Raw genomic sequence first — 19344 nt, 5'->3', positions numbered from 1 at the left:
TTAGCTTCTTTTACTATCGTAGCTTCCTTATGAAAATTAGCAATGAGGTGAATGGAGAGAAAGGGTTAAGAAGAGAGGCTGGAGACTGAGTTCAAATTTCCTGTTGTAAGTTTCTAGTCAACCTTGGTGAAGGTTCCCTACTCATTTTCCGCATCTGCAGAACGTAGAAAGAATGCTACGTGCATCATAGGCTGTCACAGGGAGTGAGAATTAACATTGTGAGAAGCTTTACACATGCAGTGCACTACCCAAAGATGAGTTTGAGTTGATGCTCCTGGAAATTGGGAGAGACGGAATTTTAACAAGGTATTTTCGGCTCAAAGTCTATATGCTTTCTTTTTCCTGCAACACTGCATTTGGCATTTGGTGTTCTGCCTTACATAGTCAGTTTACTTCCTAGACACAAACTCTGTCCTGCCAAGCACCCTCTGGAAGCCCACCCTCAGCTCCTGGGTCCTAAGGGCATACACCATGGGGTTAAGAGATGGGGGGATGACAATATGCAGCACATTGAGGAGAACAGGGATGAGGGGAAACTTTCTTTTTGCCAGGTGAGTGACAGATACTAAAATAATAGCTGTGTAGTAAAACAGAATGAGGATGAGATGGGAGCTGCAGGTACTGAGGGCCTTAGATATTGCTTCAGCGGAATTCAGCCTCAACACTGTGCGAATAATTAAAATATAGGAAGCAAAGACCAGAATCATGTCACTTCCGACCACAAGCCAGGCCAAAGCCAACTGGTAGAACCTGTTAACTGTGATATCATCACATGCCAGACTAGTGACCCCCAAGTTAGAGCACAGGCAGTGATCAATTTCAGTTCTGGAGCAGTATTGCCTTTGGGCAGCTAGTACAGGTACTGGGACGGTTAACAGGCCATTCCTGAGAAGCATGGATATTGTGGCTTTGATTACGAACGCTTCAGTGACTATGGAAGGATACTGAGGGGGATAGCAAATGGCTACATATCTATCCACTGCCATACATAGGAAGATGCCTGACTCCATGCACATAAAAGAGTGGATAGCATAGATCTGAGCAAAACACTCGGGGAGGCTGATGGCCTTGGCATCAAACCACAGGATGGCCAGGATCTTGGGCATGCTGGTGGTAGCCAAGCCAATATCTACGGCAGCTAAGATACCAAGAAACTGATACATTGGCTGATGTAGGCTAGGCTCATGGTAGATGGTGACCAAGATGAGGAGATTGGCACCAAGAGCTATAAGGTAAAGCAGAGCCATGGGCAAGGAGAACCAGTGTTGCCACTCATGAATGCCTGGGAATCCCAGCAGGATGAACTCAGACACTTGAAACGCCGAGCTGTTGCTTGCATGCAGTGTGGTATCCATATCATGGTATGTCTTGTTCTCAGCATCCGCCTGTGTATTAGGGGAAGACAGAAAAAGACCATGGTTATCTAGGCTGAACGAAGAGGAACCGGTCTCACCAATAATGTGGTCTTTTGAACATACTTAATTTTCAATAAATTCTCAATTTTAGAAAAATTCCAGATAGGTACAAAAGAACCCAGATGTAGATTGTTTTGGTTATCTTTTGCCCAATTTCTGTTTGGTGGCTTTTACATGCTGTGAAATATCCACTTTAAAACGTTTATATTTATATTCCATTACCCAAACAGGGAATAATTGCAGAATATTATTCTTTCCCTAAAAATATTTTACCAATATTTGTTTCTGCATGAGTGTTAATTTTTAATGATTGATGTTTTGGCTTATAGCACAACCAATTTGCATGGAATTGATTTTGCTACTAATGAGAAATATGTAAATAAACTGATTTTGAATAGTTAAACATGGGTTCTGCTTCTCTCACTGAGTTGTTATTCTGCTTCCTTTGTCATATAGTGAGTCTTCTATGACACACATGGACACTCACACGTATGCCCGTACACACACAGAGTACAATTCTATTCTGGAAATCTACTGTTTCTATTTCTGGTTATATTTGTGTAAATATCAGGAAGTTTATTACACACAAAGTTTCATTCCTTTCATTATTCCCTTCAATTTTAATTTCCACTGATGCATTAATTTTCTAGATTAATTTTAGAATTTCTGTGTTGATTTATAAAATAGCACTGTTTTGTTTGGGCATTACATACAGATACATTTTTGGAAAAAAAGATGAGCTTTTGCATCACATCTTTTCATTCACAAATGTGGATGATTTCTTCCTTTATTGACCTCTTTAAAAATACTCATTAAAATGTGTGATGTGTAGCAGATGTAGAGGAGACAGCTCCGTGGCTGAGCTGGAGACACAGCCGTGCAGCTGAGCTGGAGACACAGCCGTGCAGCTGAGCTGGAGAGACAGCTCCGTGGCTGAGCTGGAGACACAGCCGTGCAGCTGAGCTGGAGAGACAGCTCCGTGGCTGAGCTGGAGACACAGCCGTGCAGCTGAGCTGGAGACACAGCCGTGCAGCTGAGCTGGAGACACAGCCGTGCAGCTGAGCTGGAGACACAGCCGTGCAGCTGAGCTGGAGAGACAGCTCCGTGGCTGAGCCGGAGACACAGCCGTGCGGCTGAGCCGGAGAGACAGCTCCCTGGCCGAGCGTTCTTGCTGCTCTTCTAAGGAGTGGAGTTTGGTCCTTAGCAGTCATATCAGGGAGCTCACAAAGCCTATAATCCAAGCTTCAGACACCCTTTTCTGGCCTCTGAGAGCACCCATACACACACGTGTACATAAACACATGCATACACATAGGCAGTAAACAAAACAAAAAATAAACCTTTAGAATGTTGCACTGTGATGTTCTTATAACTATTATATTTTTGAGATTTTTTAAAGTAATGTATGATTGGCTCTCTATATTGTGTATTTAAATATACTTATGCATATAAATGTATACATAAACATTATATATTTATATATTTCTTCTGGAATATGATCACCTCTGTAGTTGATCCTTATTATCCTCATTTTTGTTATTTCTTCTTGTATTCTTTAACTTTAAGAGACTCATGATGTTTTATACTGTATTCATTTATTTACTTTTTTGAGATCGAGTCTCATATAAGCCAACTTGGTTGCAAACTAGCTCTTTATTCAAGAAGACTTTAAACTGACCCTCCTACTTCTGCCTCTCAAGTGCTGAGATTACAGGATTGTGCCACTGTGCCTAACTCATTTTTTTTTTTTGAACACAGGGTTTCTATTTATTTATTTATTTATTTATTTATTTATTTATTTATTTATTTATTTATTTATTTATTAAGGATTTCTGCCTCCTCCCCGCAACCGCCTCCCATTTCCCTCCCCCTCCCCCGATCAAGTCACCCTCCCTAATCTGCTCGAAGAGCAATCAGGGTTCCCTGACCTGTGGGAAGCCCAAGGACCGCTCACCTCTATCCAGGTCTCCTAAGGTGAGCATCCAAACTGCCTAGGCTCCCCCAAAGCCAGTACGTGCAGTAGGATCAAAAACCCTCTGCGATTGTTCTTGAGTTCTCAGTATTCCTCATTGTCCTCTATGTTCAGCCAGTCCGGATTTATCCCATGCTTTTTCAGACCCGAGACAATGGGGATGTTCTATCGAGAACACAGGGTTTCTTTGTAGCTTTGGAGCCTATCCTGGAACTAGCTCTGTAGACCAGGCTGGCCTCAAACTCACAGAGATCCTCCTGCCTCTGCCTCCCAAGTGCTGGGATTAAAGGCGTGTGCCACCACCTCCCGGCCCCTCATTTTTTTTAATTGTATCAAGTACACAATTACTGATGGTTAAAATACCTTATATTTACACATTGTAGTTTTATTTTTGTCTTCTATAGCATTCTCGTTGCTAAAATATTGTTAATGTCTAGTTTCTCACTGAAGCTGTTTCTTAAAGCAATTGTAAAGAGAACGAAAATTTGCATAAAAAGTTTGTTTCTCTTTCTAAATATTTGTATCTCTTACTTCTTGTTTTCTGCCCAATGAAATGGTTAGAAGTTCATGGACAGAGTAAAACAATGATTTCATGTAAATCAGCTTTTTAATTTATGTTAATGGGAATTCAGTTTGGATTTACATTTAGTACTCTATTTTTAAATGTTTGTCTTTGATGTTATATACATTTTGTCAAACATAATAAAGCAGTTGGATATAGACTATCCCTTCAGGTTCCCTGGTCTACCATCACTGGTCAGCTCAGACTGTTGCCTCATTCCTCTCTTGCTTCCTGATCAAAGATCCCAGTCCCTACCAAAACAGTTGGGAGAAGGAAAATATTGAAGATGATGAATTGTAGAAAGAAAAGAAAACCAACCAAGAAAGACAGAGATGAGATTTCTAGTCAGAGACTAAGATAGAACTGCAGGAGAGAGACTTTTGCCTCAACTCTCACTCAAATCAGGACTGAATTATAGTGCTGGGACTGGGTCTGCTCATCTCCCAACATGCAGGCACTCCCTGGCTTACTTACCCCTCAGGAGGGTGTGAAGAGGTTCCCCATTAAAGGGTCCTGCAGCAGCTTCTGCTGTCCATGCTATAGTGACCTGTGCACAGCCTCCCATCCAGAACACACCCTTCCCTCTTCTTCACATCTGGAGTCTGAGGGTTTAGTATAACTCCCCAAGTTGCCTGCTTCTGTTGTGTTGATTGTTGGCCATCCTTACTCTGTCCTCAGGGGCCCAATGCCTTAAATGTTGCCATGGGAATAAGACTTAAGAGTTCTTTGGCAAGTAGCCCTGGTCCCAGGGGCAGCCTTGCAGACCACTTTTCACTCCAGGTTCCTCAGATATTCATTCACTCCAGTCTCATCAATTATAGGAAGGGTCTGAAAACTTTCTGCCTATAAAGATCTTTATCTTTCGTCAGCATCTCTTCTAGAGACAACACTCTATTCTATGTCCTTTTATTTGTGTTCTGTACATCTTAAAACTTACCATGTTTACTTTTGTCTTAACCCATGTATTGTTCTTGCTAAGGACCTCAAAATGACAAAATAATGGATATATTTTAGAACTGAATAATTCTAAAATTCATGTTGATTAGTTCCTTCATCCATGACTATTTTCTCTTTTTATGAATTTTTAAATCTTGAATTACAATAAAGAGTAATGGATTATTTTCCATGACAGAAGCATTAGTTTGTTTTCGTAAAGGCCGTTATTTGCGATAGTTTTCACCAACCAATGTATTTTGAGAAGAAATGAATGAACTCAATGGTGGTTGGTGTGTGTGAATTCCCAGCATCCACATGATGGCCCACCACCATCTGCAACTCCAGTTCCAGAGAACTGATGCTCTCCATAGACACCAGACACATACTTAAGTGGTGCACAGACATACATATAGGCAAAACATTCATATACAAACAAAACTAAATAGATGTTTGAAAATTGCTCATGTTGAGCCAGTCAGTGTAGTGTGCATGCAGCCCTGGACATCACAGGAACTATTATTGCTCCATCTTAGCTGGCTGAACACCACTTGTTCCTCTAAGAAGTTGGGTCATTGGATTTATTTATAATATTAGTGGAATTAAATGACAACAATGTAACTGGATGGAATAATACCTATGCTTGGTGATACTGTCTGAAATGAATTTTGAATGATAGACTAATAAAATGAATCTGATAGGTCAGACTGTATTACAAAATATTTGTATGACCATGGGGAGAGGGTCATGTTGATACTCATCAGAATAGACACTTCTAAGTTCAGAGGTGGCCCAGAATCAACATGTTAATGCTCTAACCTCCTTCCTGGGGAATCTTCAAGGGTTCCTGAGATGAGTAGTGAGGTGCCTAGTCTAGTGACACTTCATAGTAAGTAAGTATAGGGAAGTATAAGATCTAATCTACTGACTGTTTCTGAAGTCAGACTTGTTCTGATGATCAGCAGTGACAACGAGAGATGCAAGGGTACCATAGGCTACTATCCAGACTGTTGTGCAGCTGACTAGTGGGTTATATGTGCTCTCGTGTGTACTGGTATTTCCTGTAGGCTACTATCCAGACTGTTGCGCAGCTGACTAGTGGGTTATATGTGCTCTCGTGTGTACTGGTATTTCCTGTAGGCTACTATCCAGACTGTTGCGCAGATGACTAGTAGGTTATATGTGCTCTTGTGCGTACTGGTTATTTCCTGACTGGGATAGGCAGATACTCTGGATTTTGATTTGTATTTATGCCAATGAAAATATTCAAATATCAACAGAGAACTAGAACAGTAATGTGCGTGCACGTGCGCGCGCGCGCGTGTGTGTGTGTGTGTGTGTGTGTGTGTGTGGTATTTTGCTGGAGTGCTCTATTTCTGAGATACATCTTGAACTCAGAAATTTTAAAATTTGGATTTCTTGTTAAAAATTATCATATCAAAGGACTCATTTATATTACAGAAACAACAGAAAAAAAGAGTTCTCTTTTGCTATTTCCTGGGGTGATGGATCCCAGCTACCCACGAGAAAGGGGGTTGTGCCTATTCAGTGGAGGCAGGTGGACTATATGCTGTGTACCCATATCAGTCTTTTATGTATCTCTTACTGCTTCCATGCCAAACAGTAAAAGTTAATGGCAGGAGTATAAATTTAAAAGTCGCAATTATGTAATCATAATGGCATTATTATACACTGATATTCCAACCATAAACTCTATTAGCAATCAGTTTAATGCATTTTGAGTACAAACGTATCCATTTGCCTTCTCTGTAAAATGCCTCTGGGCCCTTTTATTAGTACTGTTCTATCAGTAGAACCAAGCTAAGCTTTGTCAGTTGAAGGCATGCAGGGAGTCTAAAAGTTTCCTTTCTCTGCTGGAGGTGAAATTCATAATACTATGAAACCACATTTCCCACCTCTGTGGTGTGCCAGCAAAAATTTCAAAGCTTTATTGAGAGAATTACACTTTAAAAGAAGGATTTTAATTGGTGAGTTATTAAGAAGGCCCACATGGACATATCAGGCATATAAAAGGTTTGTAAAAGCCCTGTAGATTGCAGACTTCGGTTGCTCTGCTAACTTCACCTATCAGTCTGAGTCTCAGGCTTTTGTATGACCATGGTGTGTGTGCATATTTCTTCAGTCTTTCCAGTCTCTACTCTCATTTGCTTATAGATATATATCAGTAGGGCCTCCAGCACATTGGGCAATAAGAGTGCTAAGAATGTCGAACAATGAAGAATGAACCCCCCAATTTTAGGGGAAAGCTTTCAATCTCTCACCGCCATGTATCACCTTAACAGTCCTCATTATCTACAGGTTTATCTTCATGTTTGAAGGGCCTTGCTGCTATGTGCTGAGTTTGCATGTTTGTTTCTGTGTCATCGAATAAGACATAGGCTTTCTTTCTCATCTATTTTGCTAATATGTGGAATTACTTAAGTTATTTTTTTTGAGTTTTTCTTTTCCTTTCCTTTATTTTATGTTCTTGGAAATATTCTGGCCAAGAACCCCTAGCTCCAAGAGAGTAAAAATCCTAAGGAACATTCTTTTTTTTTTTTAAATTTTTTTTTTATTGAGAAAAGGAGAAAAAAAAACAAGTTTCCACCTCCTCCCAGCTGCCCATTTCCCTCCTACTCCTCCCACCCTTCTCCCCTTCCTCCCACCATTCTCCCCCTCCCCTCACTCCTCTCCCGCTCCCTCTCCAGTCCAAAGAGCAGTCAGGGTTCCCTGTCCTGTGGTAAGTCCTAGGTCCTCCCCCCTCCGTCCATATCTAGGAAGGTGAACCTCCAAAATGGCTTGGCTCCCACAAAGCCAGCACATTAAGTCGGATCAAAACCCCGTGCCATTGTCCTTGGCTTCTCATCAGCCCTCATTGTTCACCATGTTCAGAGAGTCCGGTTTTATCCCATGCTTTTTCAGTCACAGTCCAGCTGGCCTTGGTGAGCTCCCAGTAGATCAGCTCCACTGTCTCAGTAGGTGGGTTCACCCCTCGTGGTCCTGACTTCTTTGCTCATGTTCTCCCTCCTTCTGCTCCTCATTGGGACCTTGGGAGCTCAGTCCAGTGCTCCAGTGTGGGTCTCTGTCTCTATCTCCATCCATCACCAGATGAAGGTTCTATGATGATATGCAAGATATTCGTCAGTATTGCTCTAGGATAGGGTCATTTCAGGTTCCCTATCCTCAGCTGCCCAAGGAACTAACAGGGGACCTCAGCTTGGGAACCTGGGAGCCACTCTAGGTTCAAGTATTTTGCCAACCCTAAGGTGGCTCCCTTAACTAAGAATTGTGCTTCCGTGCTCCCCTATCCAACCTTCCTTTATCCCAATCCTCCTTTTTCCCCAAGTTGCCCCCATCCTCCCCTTCTCCCTTTTCTCTCCCCATCTCCCTTTACCCCCATCCCACCCCACCCCAAGATCCCAATTTTCTCCCCGGCAATTTTGTCTACTTCCCATAGCCAAGAGGATAACTATATGTTTTTCCTTTGGTTCACCTTCTTACTTAGCTTCTTTAGGATCACCAATTGTAGACTCCGTGACCCTTATTTATGGCTAGAAACCAATTATGAGTGAGTACATCCCATATTCATCTTTTTGAGTCTGGGTTACCTCACTCAGAATAGTGTTTTCTATTTCCATCCATTTGCATGCAAAATTCGAGAAGTCATTGTTTTTTACCGCAGCGTTGTAAACTAATGTGTAGATATTCCACACTTTCTTCATCCATTCTTCCATTGAAGGGCATCTAGGTTGTTTTCAGGTTATGGCTATTACAAATAATACTGCTGTGAACATAGTTGAACAAATGCTCTTGTCATATAATAGGGCATCTCTTGGGTATATTCCCAAGAGTGGTATTGCTGGGTCCAGGGGTAGGTTGATCCTGAATTTCCTGAGAAATCGAAATACTGATTTCCAGAGTGGTTGCACAAGATTGCATTCCCACCAGCAATGGATGAGGGTACCTCTTCCTCCACAGCCTCTCCAGCAAAGGCTATCATTGGAGCTTTTTATTTTAGCCATTCTGACAGGTGTAAGATGATATCTCAAAGTTGTTTTGACTTGCATTTCCCTGATCGCTAAGGAGGTTGACCTTAAGTGTCTTTTGGCCATTTGAACTTCCTCTGCTGAGAATTCTCTGTTCAGTTCAGTTCCCTATTTTTTTAATTGGGTTAATTAGCATTTTAAAGTCTAGTTTCCTGAGTTCTCTATATATTTTGGACGTCAGCCCTTTGTCTGTTGCGGGGTTGGTGAAGATCTTCTCCCAGTCGGTAGGTTGCCGTTTTGTCTTGGTGACAGTGTCCTTTGCTTTACAGAAGCTTCTCAGTTTTAGTAGGTCCCATTTATTCAATGTTGCCCTTAATGTCTGTGCTGTTGGGGTTACACATAGGAAGCGATCTCCTGTGCCCATCTGTTGTAGGGTACTTCCCACTTTCTCTTCTATCCGGTTCAATGTGTTCTGACTGATAGTGAGGTCTTTAATCCATTTGGACTTGAGTTTTGTGCATGGTGATAGATATGGGTCTATTTTCATTCTTCTACAGGTTGACATCCAGTTATGCCAGCACCATTTGTTGAAGATGCTTTCTTTCTTCCATTGTATACTTTTGGCTCCTTTATCAAAAATGAGGTGTTCATAGGTTTGTGGGTTAAAATTCGGGTCTTCTATACGATTCCATTGGTCGACTTCTCTGTTTTTATGCCAGTACCACCCTGTTTTCATCACTGTAGCTCTGTAATAGAGTTTGAAGTCAGGGATGGTAATGCCTCCAGAAGATCCTTTATTCTATAGGGTTGTTTTGGCTATCCTGGGTTTTTTGTTTTTCCATATAAAGTTTATTATTGTCCTCTCAAGATATGTGAAGAATTTTGATGGGACCTTGATGGGGATAGCATTGAATCTATAAATTGCCTTTGGTAGAATTGCTATTTTTACTATGTTGATCCTCCCAATCCAAGAACAAGGGAGGTCCTTCCATTTTCTGGTATACTCTTCAGTTTCTTTCTTCAATGCCTTAAAGTTCTTGTCAAATAGATCTTTCACTTCTTTGGTTAGAGTTACCCCAAGATATTTTATGCTGTTTGTGGCTATCGTGAAAGGTGAAGCTTCTCTGATTTCCCTCTCTGCTTCCATATCCTTTGTGTATAAGAGGGCGACTGATTTTTTTGGAGTTGATCTTGTATCCTGCCACATTACTAAAGCTGTTTATCAGCTGTAAAAGTTCTTTGGTGGAGTTTTGTGGGTCGCTTATATAAACTATCATACCATCTGCAATAAGAAAGTTTCACTTCTTCCTTTCCAATTCGAATCCCCTTGATCCCCTTATGTTGTCTTATTGCTATTGCTAGAACTTCAAGCACTATATTGAAGAGGTATGGCAAGAGTTGACAGCCTTGTCATGTTCCTGAGTTTAGTGGGATGGCTTTGAGTTTCTCTCCATTTAATTTGATGTTAGCTGTCGGCTTGCTGTATATAGCTTTTATTATATTTAGGTATGACCCTTGTATCTCTCCAATACTTTTATCATAAAGGGATGTTGAATTTTGTCAAATGCTTTTTCAGCATCTAATGAAATGATCATATGCTTTTTTTTCTTTCAGTTTATTTATATGATGGATTACATTGATAGATTTTTGTATGTTGAACCAGCCCTGCATCCCTGGGATGAAGCCTACTTGATCATAATGGATAATTTTTCTAATGTGTTCTTGGATTTGTTTTGCCAGTACTTTGTTGAGGATTTTTTCATCGATGTTCATGAGTGAGATTGGTCTATAATTCTCTTTCTTGGTTGAGTCTTTGTGCGGTTTTCGTATCAGAGTAACTGTAGCTTCATTAAAAGAATTTGGCAATGCCTCCTCTGTTTCTATATTGTGAAATACATTAAGGAGTATAGGTATTAGTTCTTCTTGGAAATTCTGGTAGAATTCCGCATTGAAAGCATCTGGTCCTGGGCTTTTTTTGGGAGGGAGGTTTTTGATAACCTCTTCTAATTCTTCGCGACTAACAGGTCTATTTAGATTGTTCAACTGGTCCTGGTTTAACTTTGGTATATGATATTTATCTAAAAAAGTATCCATTTCCTTTACATTTTCCAGCTTTGTGGCATATAGGCCTTTGTAGTGAGATCTAATGATTCTCTGAATTTCCTCTGTCTGTGGTTATGTCCCTCTTTTCATTTCTGATCTTATTAATTTGCAAATTTTCTCTCTGCTGTTTGATTAGTTTGGATAGGGGTTTGTCAATCTTGTTGATTTTCTCCAGGAACCAGCTTTTTGTTTCATTGATTCTTTGTATTGTTTTCTGTGTTTCCATTTTGTTGATTTCAGCCCTCAGCTTGATTATTTCCAGTCTTCTACTCCTCCTAGGTGAGTCTGCTTCTTTTTTTTCTAGAGCTTTCAGGTGGGCTGTTAAGTCTCCAATGTGAGCTTTCTCTGTTTTCTTTAAGTAGGCACTTAGTGCTATGAACTTTCCTCTTAGGACTGATTTCATAGTGTCCCATAAGTTTGAGTATGTTGTTTCTTTATTTTCATTGAATTCCAGGAAGACTTTAATTTCTTTCTTTATTTCTTCTTTAATCCAGGTATGGTTCAGTAGTTGACTGTTCAGTTTCCATGAATTTGTAGGCTTTCTGGGGGTAGCATTGTTGTTGAATTCTAACTTTAATCCATGGTGATCTGATAAGACACAGGTGGTTACTAATATTTTTTTGTAACTGTGGATGTTTGCTTTGTTACCGACTATGTGGTCGATTTTCGAGAAGGTTCCATGAGCTGCAGAGAAGAAGGTATATTCTTTCCTATTTGGGTGGAATTTTCTATAGATGTCTGTTAAGTCCATTTGATTCATTACTCCATTAATTCTCTTATTTCTCTGTTAGGTTTCTGTCTGATTGACCTGTCCATTGGTGAGAGAGGAGTGTTGAAGTCTCCTACTATTAGTGTGTGCGGTTTGATAGCTGCCTTGAGTTTTAGCAATGTTTCTTTTATGCACGTGGGTGCTTTTATATTAGGGGCATAGATGTTCAGGATTGAGACTTCATCCTGATGAACTGTTCCTGTTATGAGTATAAAATGCCCCTCTCCATCTCTTCTGATTGATTTAAGTTTGAAGTCAACTTTGTTAGAGATTAATATGGCCACACCTGCTTGTTTCTTAGGTCCATTTGCTTGATAGACTTTTTCCCAGCCCTTTACTCTGAGTAGGTGCCTGTCTTTGTGGTTGAGGTGTGTTTCCTGTAAACAGCAGAATGTTGGATGCTGTTTTCTTATCCAATCTCTTAGCCTGTGCCTTTTTATAGGTGAGTTGAGTCCATTGACATTAAGTGATATTAATGACCAGTGGTTGTCATTTTTTTTAGTCGTAGAGTTTGTGTGTTTCCCTTCTTTGATTTGTGTTGGTGAAAGGTCTCTAAATGTCTGAGTTATTGTGGTCATTGTTGGACTCCTTGGTTAGTGATTTTCCTTCTATTACTTTCTGTAAGGCTGGATTTGTGACTGCGTATTGTTTAAATTTGTTTTTATCCTGGAAAATTTTATTTTCTCCATTTATAGTGAACGAAAGCTTGGCTGAGTATAGTAATCTGGGCTTGCACCCATGGTCTCTCAGTTTTTGCAGTACATCTATCCAGGACCTTCTGGCTTTCATGGTTTCCATAGAGAAGTCAGGTGTAATTCTGATAGGTTTACCTTTATAAGTAATTTGGCCTTTTTCCTTTGCAGCTCTTAATATTCTTTCCTTATTCTGTATGCTTTGTGTTTTGATAATTATATGGTGAGGGGATGTTTTTTTTTTTTTTGATCCAGCCTATTTGGTGTTCTGTATGCTTCTTGAACCTTCATACGTATATCTTTCTTTAGGTTGGGAATGTTTTCTTCTATAATTTTATTAAGTATATTTTCTGGACCATTGAGCTGCACTTCTTCTCCTTCTTCTACTCCTATTATTCTTAGGTTTGGTCTTTTTATTGTGTCCCATATTTCCTGAATGTTTTGTGATGAGAGTTTGTTAGACTTGCTGTTTTCTTTGATCAGTGTGTTTATTTTCTCTATGGTATCTTCAGTATCTGAGATTCTTTCTTCTAACTCTTGTATTCTGTTGGTTATGCTTGTTTCTGTAGACTCTGTTTGTTTACTTAAATTTTCCATGTCCAGCCGGCCCTCTGTTTGTGTTTTCTTCTTTGCCTCCATTTCAGTTTTCAAGTCTTGAACTGTTTCCATTATCTGTTTGATTGTTTTTCCTTGGTTTTCTAGGGTATCATTCACTGATTTATTCAATTCTTCAAACCTTTGTTATATTTCTCATCCATTTCTTTTTTTTAAAGATTTATTTATTTATTATGTATACAACATTCCTTCTATGTATGCTCGCATGCCAGAAGAGGGCACCAGATATCATTACAGATGGTTGTGAGCCATCATGTGGTTGCTGGGAATTGAACTCAGGACCTCTGGAAGAGCAGTCAGTGCTCTTAACCTCTGAGCCATCTCTCCAGCCCCTCTCATCCATTTCTATAAGGGCATTTTTTTACATGCTAAATCACTTTCATGAAGTCAATCTTTTCTACTTCTTCTTGATTAAGGTGTTCATGTCCTCCCATTGTGAGGTCACTGGTTTCTGGTGGCTTCATGTTGCTTTTCAGCTTGTTGGGTGATTTCTTGCCTTGGCGTCTGCCCATCTCTTCTTCCAAATGCTCTCTTATGGATCTTCTTTTACCGGATCAGGTCTCCTTGCCTACCCAACGCTGGCTTTCCCCAATGTTGGCTCTCCTGGCGCCGAGAGATCAGGTCTCCGTGCTAATTGGGCAGCTCGCAAACAAAGCGCCTACCCTGCTTGGTGCAGGCAGGCCATAGAAACAAAGGAACTCCCGCCTGCTTGGGTGCCCGGAGGATTTGGACCCACTGCCCAGACAGGCTGGGCTGGGTGATGTTATGTGCTGAAAGAGGGCTGTGGGGCCGAAGTGGGGAGGGTTCTGGATGGAAGCTGGGTGGGCTAGGAAGAAAGAGGCAGTATCCAGGAAGTAGAGGCCCTGCAGAGAGCCCAAGAAGGATAGGGGGCCAGGGAACCTCTGAGCTCCCCATCCCAGGCTGGCGCCGCGGGCCAGAAACTCACCCCAATGCTGGCTCTCCTGGCGCCGAGAGATCAGGTCTCCGTGCTAATTGGGCAGCTCGCAAACAAAGTGCCTACCCTGCTTGGTGCAGGCAGGCCATAGAAGCAAAGGAACTCCCACCCGCTTGGGTGCCCCGAAGATTCGGACCCAGTGCCCAGACAGGCTGGGCCTTAAGTTATTTTGAATGACAAATTATCTTGTGCTCTTGTTAATAGACCTCCTTATGTACTCCTAATATATTATTCTTTTTACCTATTGCTGAGTTTTATTTGCTAGTTAGTTTGTTGAGAATTTTTATTCTATGTACATGAAGGATATTGATCTAGGCTTTCTTATTTTGTAATGTATCTATTATTATCAGATTTATAGTGTACCCATAACATAGTTTGAGACATGTTTTCCTTTAAATTCCTATTTTCTTTTATTTTGGTGTTAATTAGATGCGTTTAAAATTTAAATTAGTTGACATTTATTATACAAAATAATGTATTTGATTATGACATTTTCATTGATCTATGCAGCATATTTCAATTATATTTAGCCATTTACACCTTCTCTTGTCCCCTTTCTCCAATAGTCCTGTTCCTACTTTCATGTATTTTTAATTTTAGATTTAGAGTCTACATATAAGGAGGTACAACATTTGTCTTTCTGAATTTAGCTTATTTTTCTTAATATAATAATATTCAGACCATCCTGTCTTGTAGATGACATAGTTTCATTCTATATGGCAGACGGCTGAATATCACTCTACTGTGTAGAAAGATCTCATATTTGTTCATTCATCTATTGGTAGGCACATAGGATGATCCTATATGTTGGTCTGTTTGAATAGTGCCACAGCAAAAGTCTATGTGCATGATGCTGCCTGCTGCCTTTCATTCTTACAGTTACTTACCCAAGGGTGGCACAGCAGAAACATGTGGTATGAACTGCTATTTTAGTTTTAAAATCATTTCTGTACATATGTTTGTGTGTGTATGTGTGTGCACATATGCACATTCATGTGTCTGAATGTGGGCATGCGCACAGTGAGCTTATGGAGGTCTGAGGACAACCTTGGCTGCTGGTCCTCGCCTTCTACCTCACATGAGACAAGTGTCTTTGTTGGTTTTCCTCCATGGCACACAGCTCAGGTAAGTTGGCTATGAGCTTTCAGGAATCTGCTTTTCTATCTCCCATCACTCTGTAGGAGCTTGGGAGTTACAGATACTCATTGAGATTCATGTCCAACTGTCAAGGTGGCTTCTGGGGATTTGAACTCAGTTCCTCACACTTGTTAGTAAGTGTTGGCAAGTATTGTTGGCCACAGAACTGTCTCCTCAGCCCTAATTCCTATTTTCTATACTCTTACTCAGATTCATGATTATTTACTTCTTCAACATTTGACAAACTTCGCTTGAAAAACCTTGATCAAGATTGCTCTTTTTTTTTAACCATTTTTTTTCTGGATTTTTTAATCACCTTTTCTAAATCTAATATAATTTTTTTCTTCTTATGCCCAGGATACTATGAAGGAAGCCCCTGACAGCACTGTGTGTGTATGAACCAGACTGCTCTCCAGAGATCATTTCCGTGTCTATCCAAAGGTCTTTCTTGAATCCTTCTTTACTGTGAAGTGCTCTATGTGGTGGACATAGACTGGGCCTAACCTTTCTTTTGAACAATTGCTGTCTCTCCTGCTGGTCAAGATGGATCTTTAAGATGTTCATCAAGAATCCCTTACTTTCTGGCTAGAGCAGGGCTCAGTGGTTAGGAGCAGCAGCTGCTCTTCCAGAGGACATGGTTTAATCCCGGCTCCCATATGACATCTCACAGTCATCTGTGACTCCACTTTCAAGAGATCTAACACCCTTTCCTGGCCTCCTCAGATATCAGGCACACAGGTGCCATGCAGACATATGCGGAGGCAAGCACTCATGTACATAAAATAAACAGAAGTAATCAAAGAAAAAAGAATTTTCTACTTTCTGAGTTTTGGTGTCTTTTAACGTTAATGAATCATCTTGGAGCATTGTCTAATATGGCCTCGTTTGGGAAGCCTTGTCTAATCCCTGTAGGCACAATTAGACAGCCTCTCCAAGGTGTTTCCCTCTCCAAGATATGGCCAGAGATCCTCCCTTGTCACTTTCCCTTGCCTACAGCAGGGCTTTGTTCTGCTTTGACATTAACAGTTTAAAATCTCTATATTCTGTCCCACAACCCTTTAAAATTTTTTTCTCCTGTCACACAATATGTCCCAACCATAGCCTCCCCTCCAACCAGTCTTCCCAGCCCCACTCACATCCCTTGGCCCCCAGGTCCACTGCTTTTCTGTTTCTCTTCAGAAAGGAGCAGGTGTCCCAATGATATCAAAAGAGCCAGCATAACAAGACATAGTAAGACCAGGTACAAGTTCTCGTTCCCAGAGTGGACAAGGCAGCCCAGTGGGAGGCAAAGGGTCCCAAGAATAGGCAAAAGGGTCAGAGATACCTCCTCTCCCACTGTTAGGAGCCTCACAAACACCTCAAGCTAAATAATCAGTATGTATGCAGACTATCCCAGAATCTTAAGAGGAATACACACACACACACACACACACACACACACACACACGCACACACACACGCACTCACGCAACGCACATATATATATATGTGTGTGTGTGTATATATATATATATACATATATATTAATATACATCATTAATTGAAGTCAAAGATCTTGACTGTGCTTTGGTTATTCCTGTCTCTTGATGTTTTGTACAATTTCTGACTTTATCTAAAAGTTTTGTGATATGGAATTCCCATTCTGTATGCTGTGAATGTGTTTTATTACCATTGGTTAATAAATAAAACTCTTTCAACCAATGGTTTAGCAGAGCAAAGCCAGGCAGGAAAATCCCTACAGAGATATAGAGAAAAAGTAGGCGGAGTCAAGGAGATGCCATGTAGCTGCCAAAGGAGAAAGACACAGGAGCTGGAACCTTACCAGTAGGCCACAGCCTCGTGGTGATATACAGATTAGTAGAAACGAGTTTATTTAAGATACAAGAAATGGCTAGAAAAAAGCATAAACCATTGGCCAAACAGTGTTGGGATTAATATAATTTCTGTGTCATTATTCAGGTCTAGGCAGCCTAGAAACAAAGCACTGTCTCCGTTTACAGTTTGGCGGACTTCTGTCATGCTGTCCACATCCTCATCTACTCTCCTTTCACTGAAACAGTTACTTAATTGCCCACAACTCAGTTTCTGTTACAGTTCTTTTCTGTCTGTCTGTCTTGGGTCCTCTGATCTTTGTATTACTTTTGCCACTTGTCTTGCCTGCATGTTCTGTCAGGTTTCTGTCCTGGTTTGGTACCTAACCTGTTTCCTGATGTCTCAGAGTTATTATAGCATCGTCTGCCTTCAACTCACTGTTACCAAGTGTCACTTCTCAGACAGCAGAGCATTTTACGTTAGGTTTATAATCTTGCCTTTAACTGAAGTGAGACCTGCTCTATCTCCTCATTTCTTCCAGAAATGAGCAGTGTTCTAAGAACAAGTCTCGAGTAAATGGACTATCAGATTCTTGATACTGTCCACACCTGTCCAGTCTGCTGAGATTTTTTTCTGAAATAGGCTGTATTGACCTCTGACTTTCTGATAAGAGATTACCATTCTGAAGAGACAAAAATCTGTCTGAATCCTAACTGTAAATTTATATTCATGCAGGTGTGGTGGTTCATGTCTTTAATCCCAACACTGTGAAAGCAGAGGCAGGTGGATCTCTATAAGTTGAAGGCCTGCCTAGTCTACATAGTGAGTTCCACACTGGTCAAGGCTGCATAGTGAGACCCTGTCTCAAATATGTTTATATGCATGTCTTAGTGAGGGTTTCTATTTCTGTGACAAAACGCCATGGCCAAAGCAACTTGGGGTGGAAGGGTTTACTTCAGTTTACAATACTCAGGTCACACCCCATCACTGAAGGAAGTCAGGGCAGGAACATGGAAACAGGAGCTGATGCAGAGGCTGAGGAAGAGTCCTGCTTATGGGCTTGTTCCCCATAGTTCACTTAGCTTGCAGAACCACCCACTCAGGAGTGGCACCGCCCCAGTGGATGGATGAATCATTATTTAGAAAATGCACCATAGACTTTCCACTAGATCAGTTTGGTGGGGGCATTTTCTCATCTGAGCTTCCCCCCTCCTCAGATAGCTCTAGCTGTGTCAAATTAGTATAAAACTAGCCAGCACAATGTGTTTGCTCTTGTTTCTCCTGAAGGCTTCATAGGACAAAATCAATTTGCCTGTCGTAGATTCTTCCTGGATTTGAAGCATCTGTGAAGACTGATGTATGCCGTCATATGTATCTTTTCTTCTAAAGGCTGAACACACAATTCTCCAATTCTTCCCTAACTAATAGAACATCCAGATCTCCCACAGTCCTAGATAACCCATCTACATCTTTATCGAGTTATTTAGTGCCTGAGAGGTGAGTAAAGTGTAGAAAAGCCAACTTAAGGGCTGAGTTGTTAGAAGACATATGGGAGCTACACATGCAGCCCTTGACTTCTTAGCCTTGTACCCACCACTGCAACCCTAGATCCAGGGCCATCAGTATTTTCTGAACCAGGATTCTCTGGTCACGTTCTCCCTTCCATCAAGGCTTCTTCCCCCACCCTGGGGGTTCTCCTCAGTCTCCTGCACTGTTCCTAAGGTCACGAACTCCTTCCCACTTCCCTGCTTTTTTCCTCAGCCCTCTTGGACCAGCCTCTTCCAGATTATCATCAGTCTAGATCTTTCCAGTACCCTTGACAGTTACGCCTTTCCTAGTCCCCTATTGGAGAGGTACCCTGGAGGATGCTGTTCAAAATATTCCCTGCCGGGGCTGTTCCCATGGGAATCAATAAAAAGAAAAGGCATTGTTAGACTTTTGTTTGAAGAGAAGGCAGAAATATTAATTGGTGTCTAGGTGGTTGAAAATTCACTTTGGATCCCTACAGACAATGCCTCAAAAGCATTTTATTAAATACTCTTTTCTTGGGGCTTGTGGAGCCTAACCTCTTAGCCTTCTGTAGGTCAACCAACACAGTTCTTTGGTAAGTAATGGTCCAGGGTAGGAAGAGAGACATATAAAGGCTATATCCATATTTTAGCAGTCCGATAGTCTGGGTAGTCTGATGGTCTCATGGTGAAATGGCTTGCTCTTAATATTGTTAAGTAAAACTGAAAGAACAGCATAGGCAATACTATATCCTGTGTTAGAAACCTGCACAGACTTTGTGTGGTGTTAGATGGGACAGGCGAGGGAAAGAGGGAGTGAGTATGTGGAAATTCCTCAGCAAAGCAGGTAGTTCAGTCCTAGGATAGGAGGCTTTTTGGAGGCCT

The 19344-nt window shown here is 41.0% G+C and overlaps 1 protein-coding gene across 1 annotated transcript; it reads right to left on the bottom strand.

Moving 5' to 3' along the window:
• Nucleotides 1–389: 389 nt before the first annotated feature.
• Or56b4 (olfactory receptor family 56 subfamily B member 4) lies at nt 390–1355 on the bottom strand. Its single transcript, XM_075974760.1, has one exon. It carries the CDS (start codon nt 1353–1355, stop codon nt 390–392), a length of 966 nt encoding a protein of 321 aa, XP_075830875.1.
• Between the last annotated feature and the right edge of the window lie 17989 nt (nt 1356–19344).

This window comes from Microtus pennsylvanicus, chromosome 5 (genome assembly GCF_037038515.1).
Source record: "Microtus pennsylvanicus isolate mMicPen1 chromosome 5, mMicPen1.hap1, whole genome shotgun sequence".
Lineage (NCBI taxonomy): Eukaryota > Metazoa > Chordata > Mammalia > Rodentia > Cricetidae > Microtus > Microtus pennsylvanicus.
The sequence above is the reverse complement of the archived record's forward strand: the minus strand, read 5'-3'. Positions and strand labels throughout refer to the sequence as shown.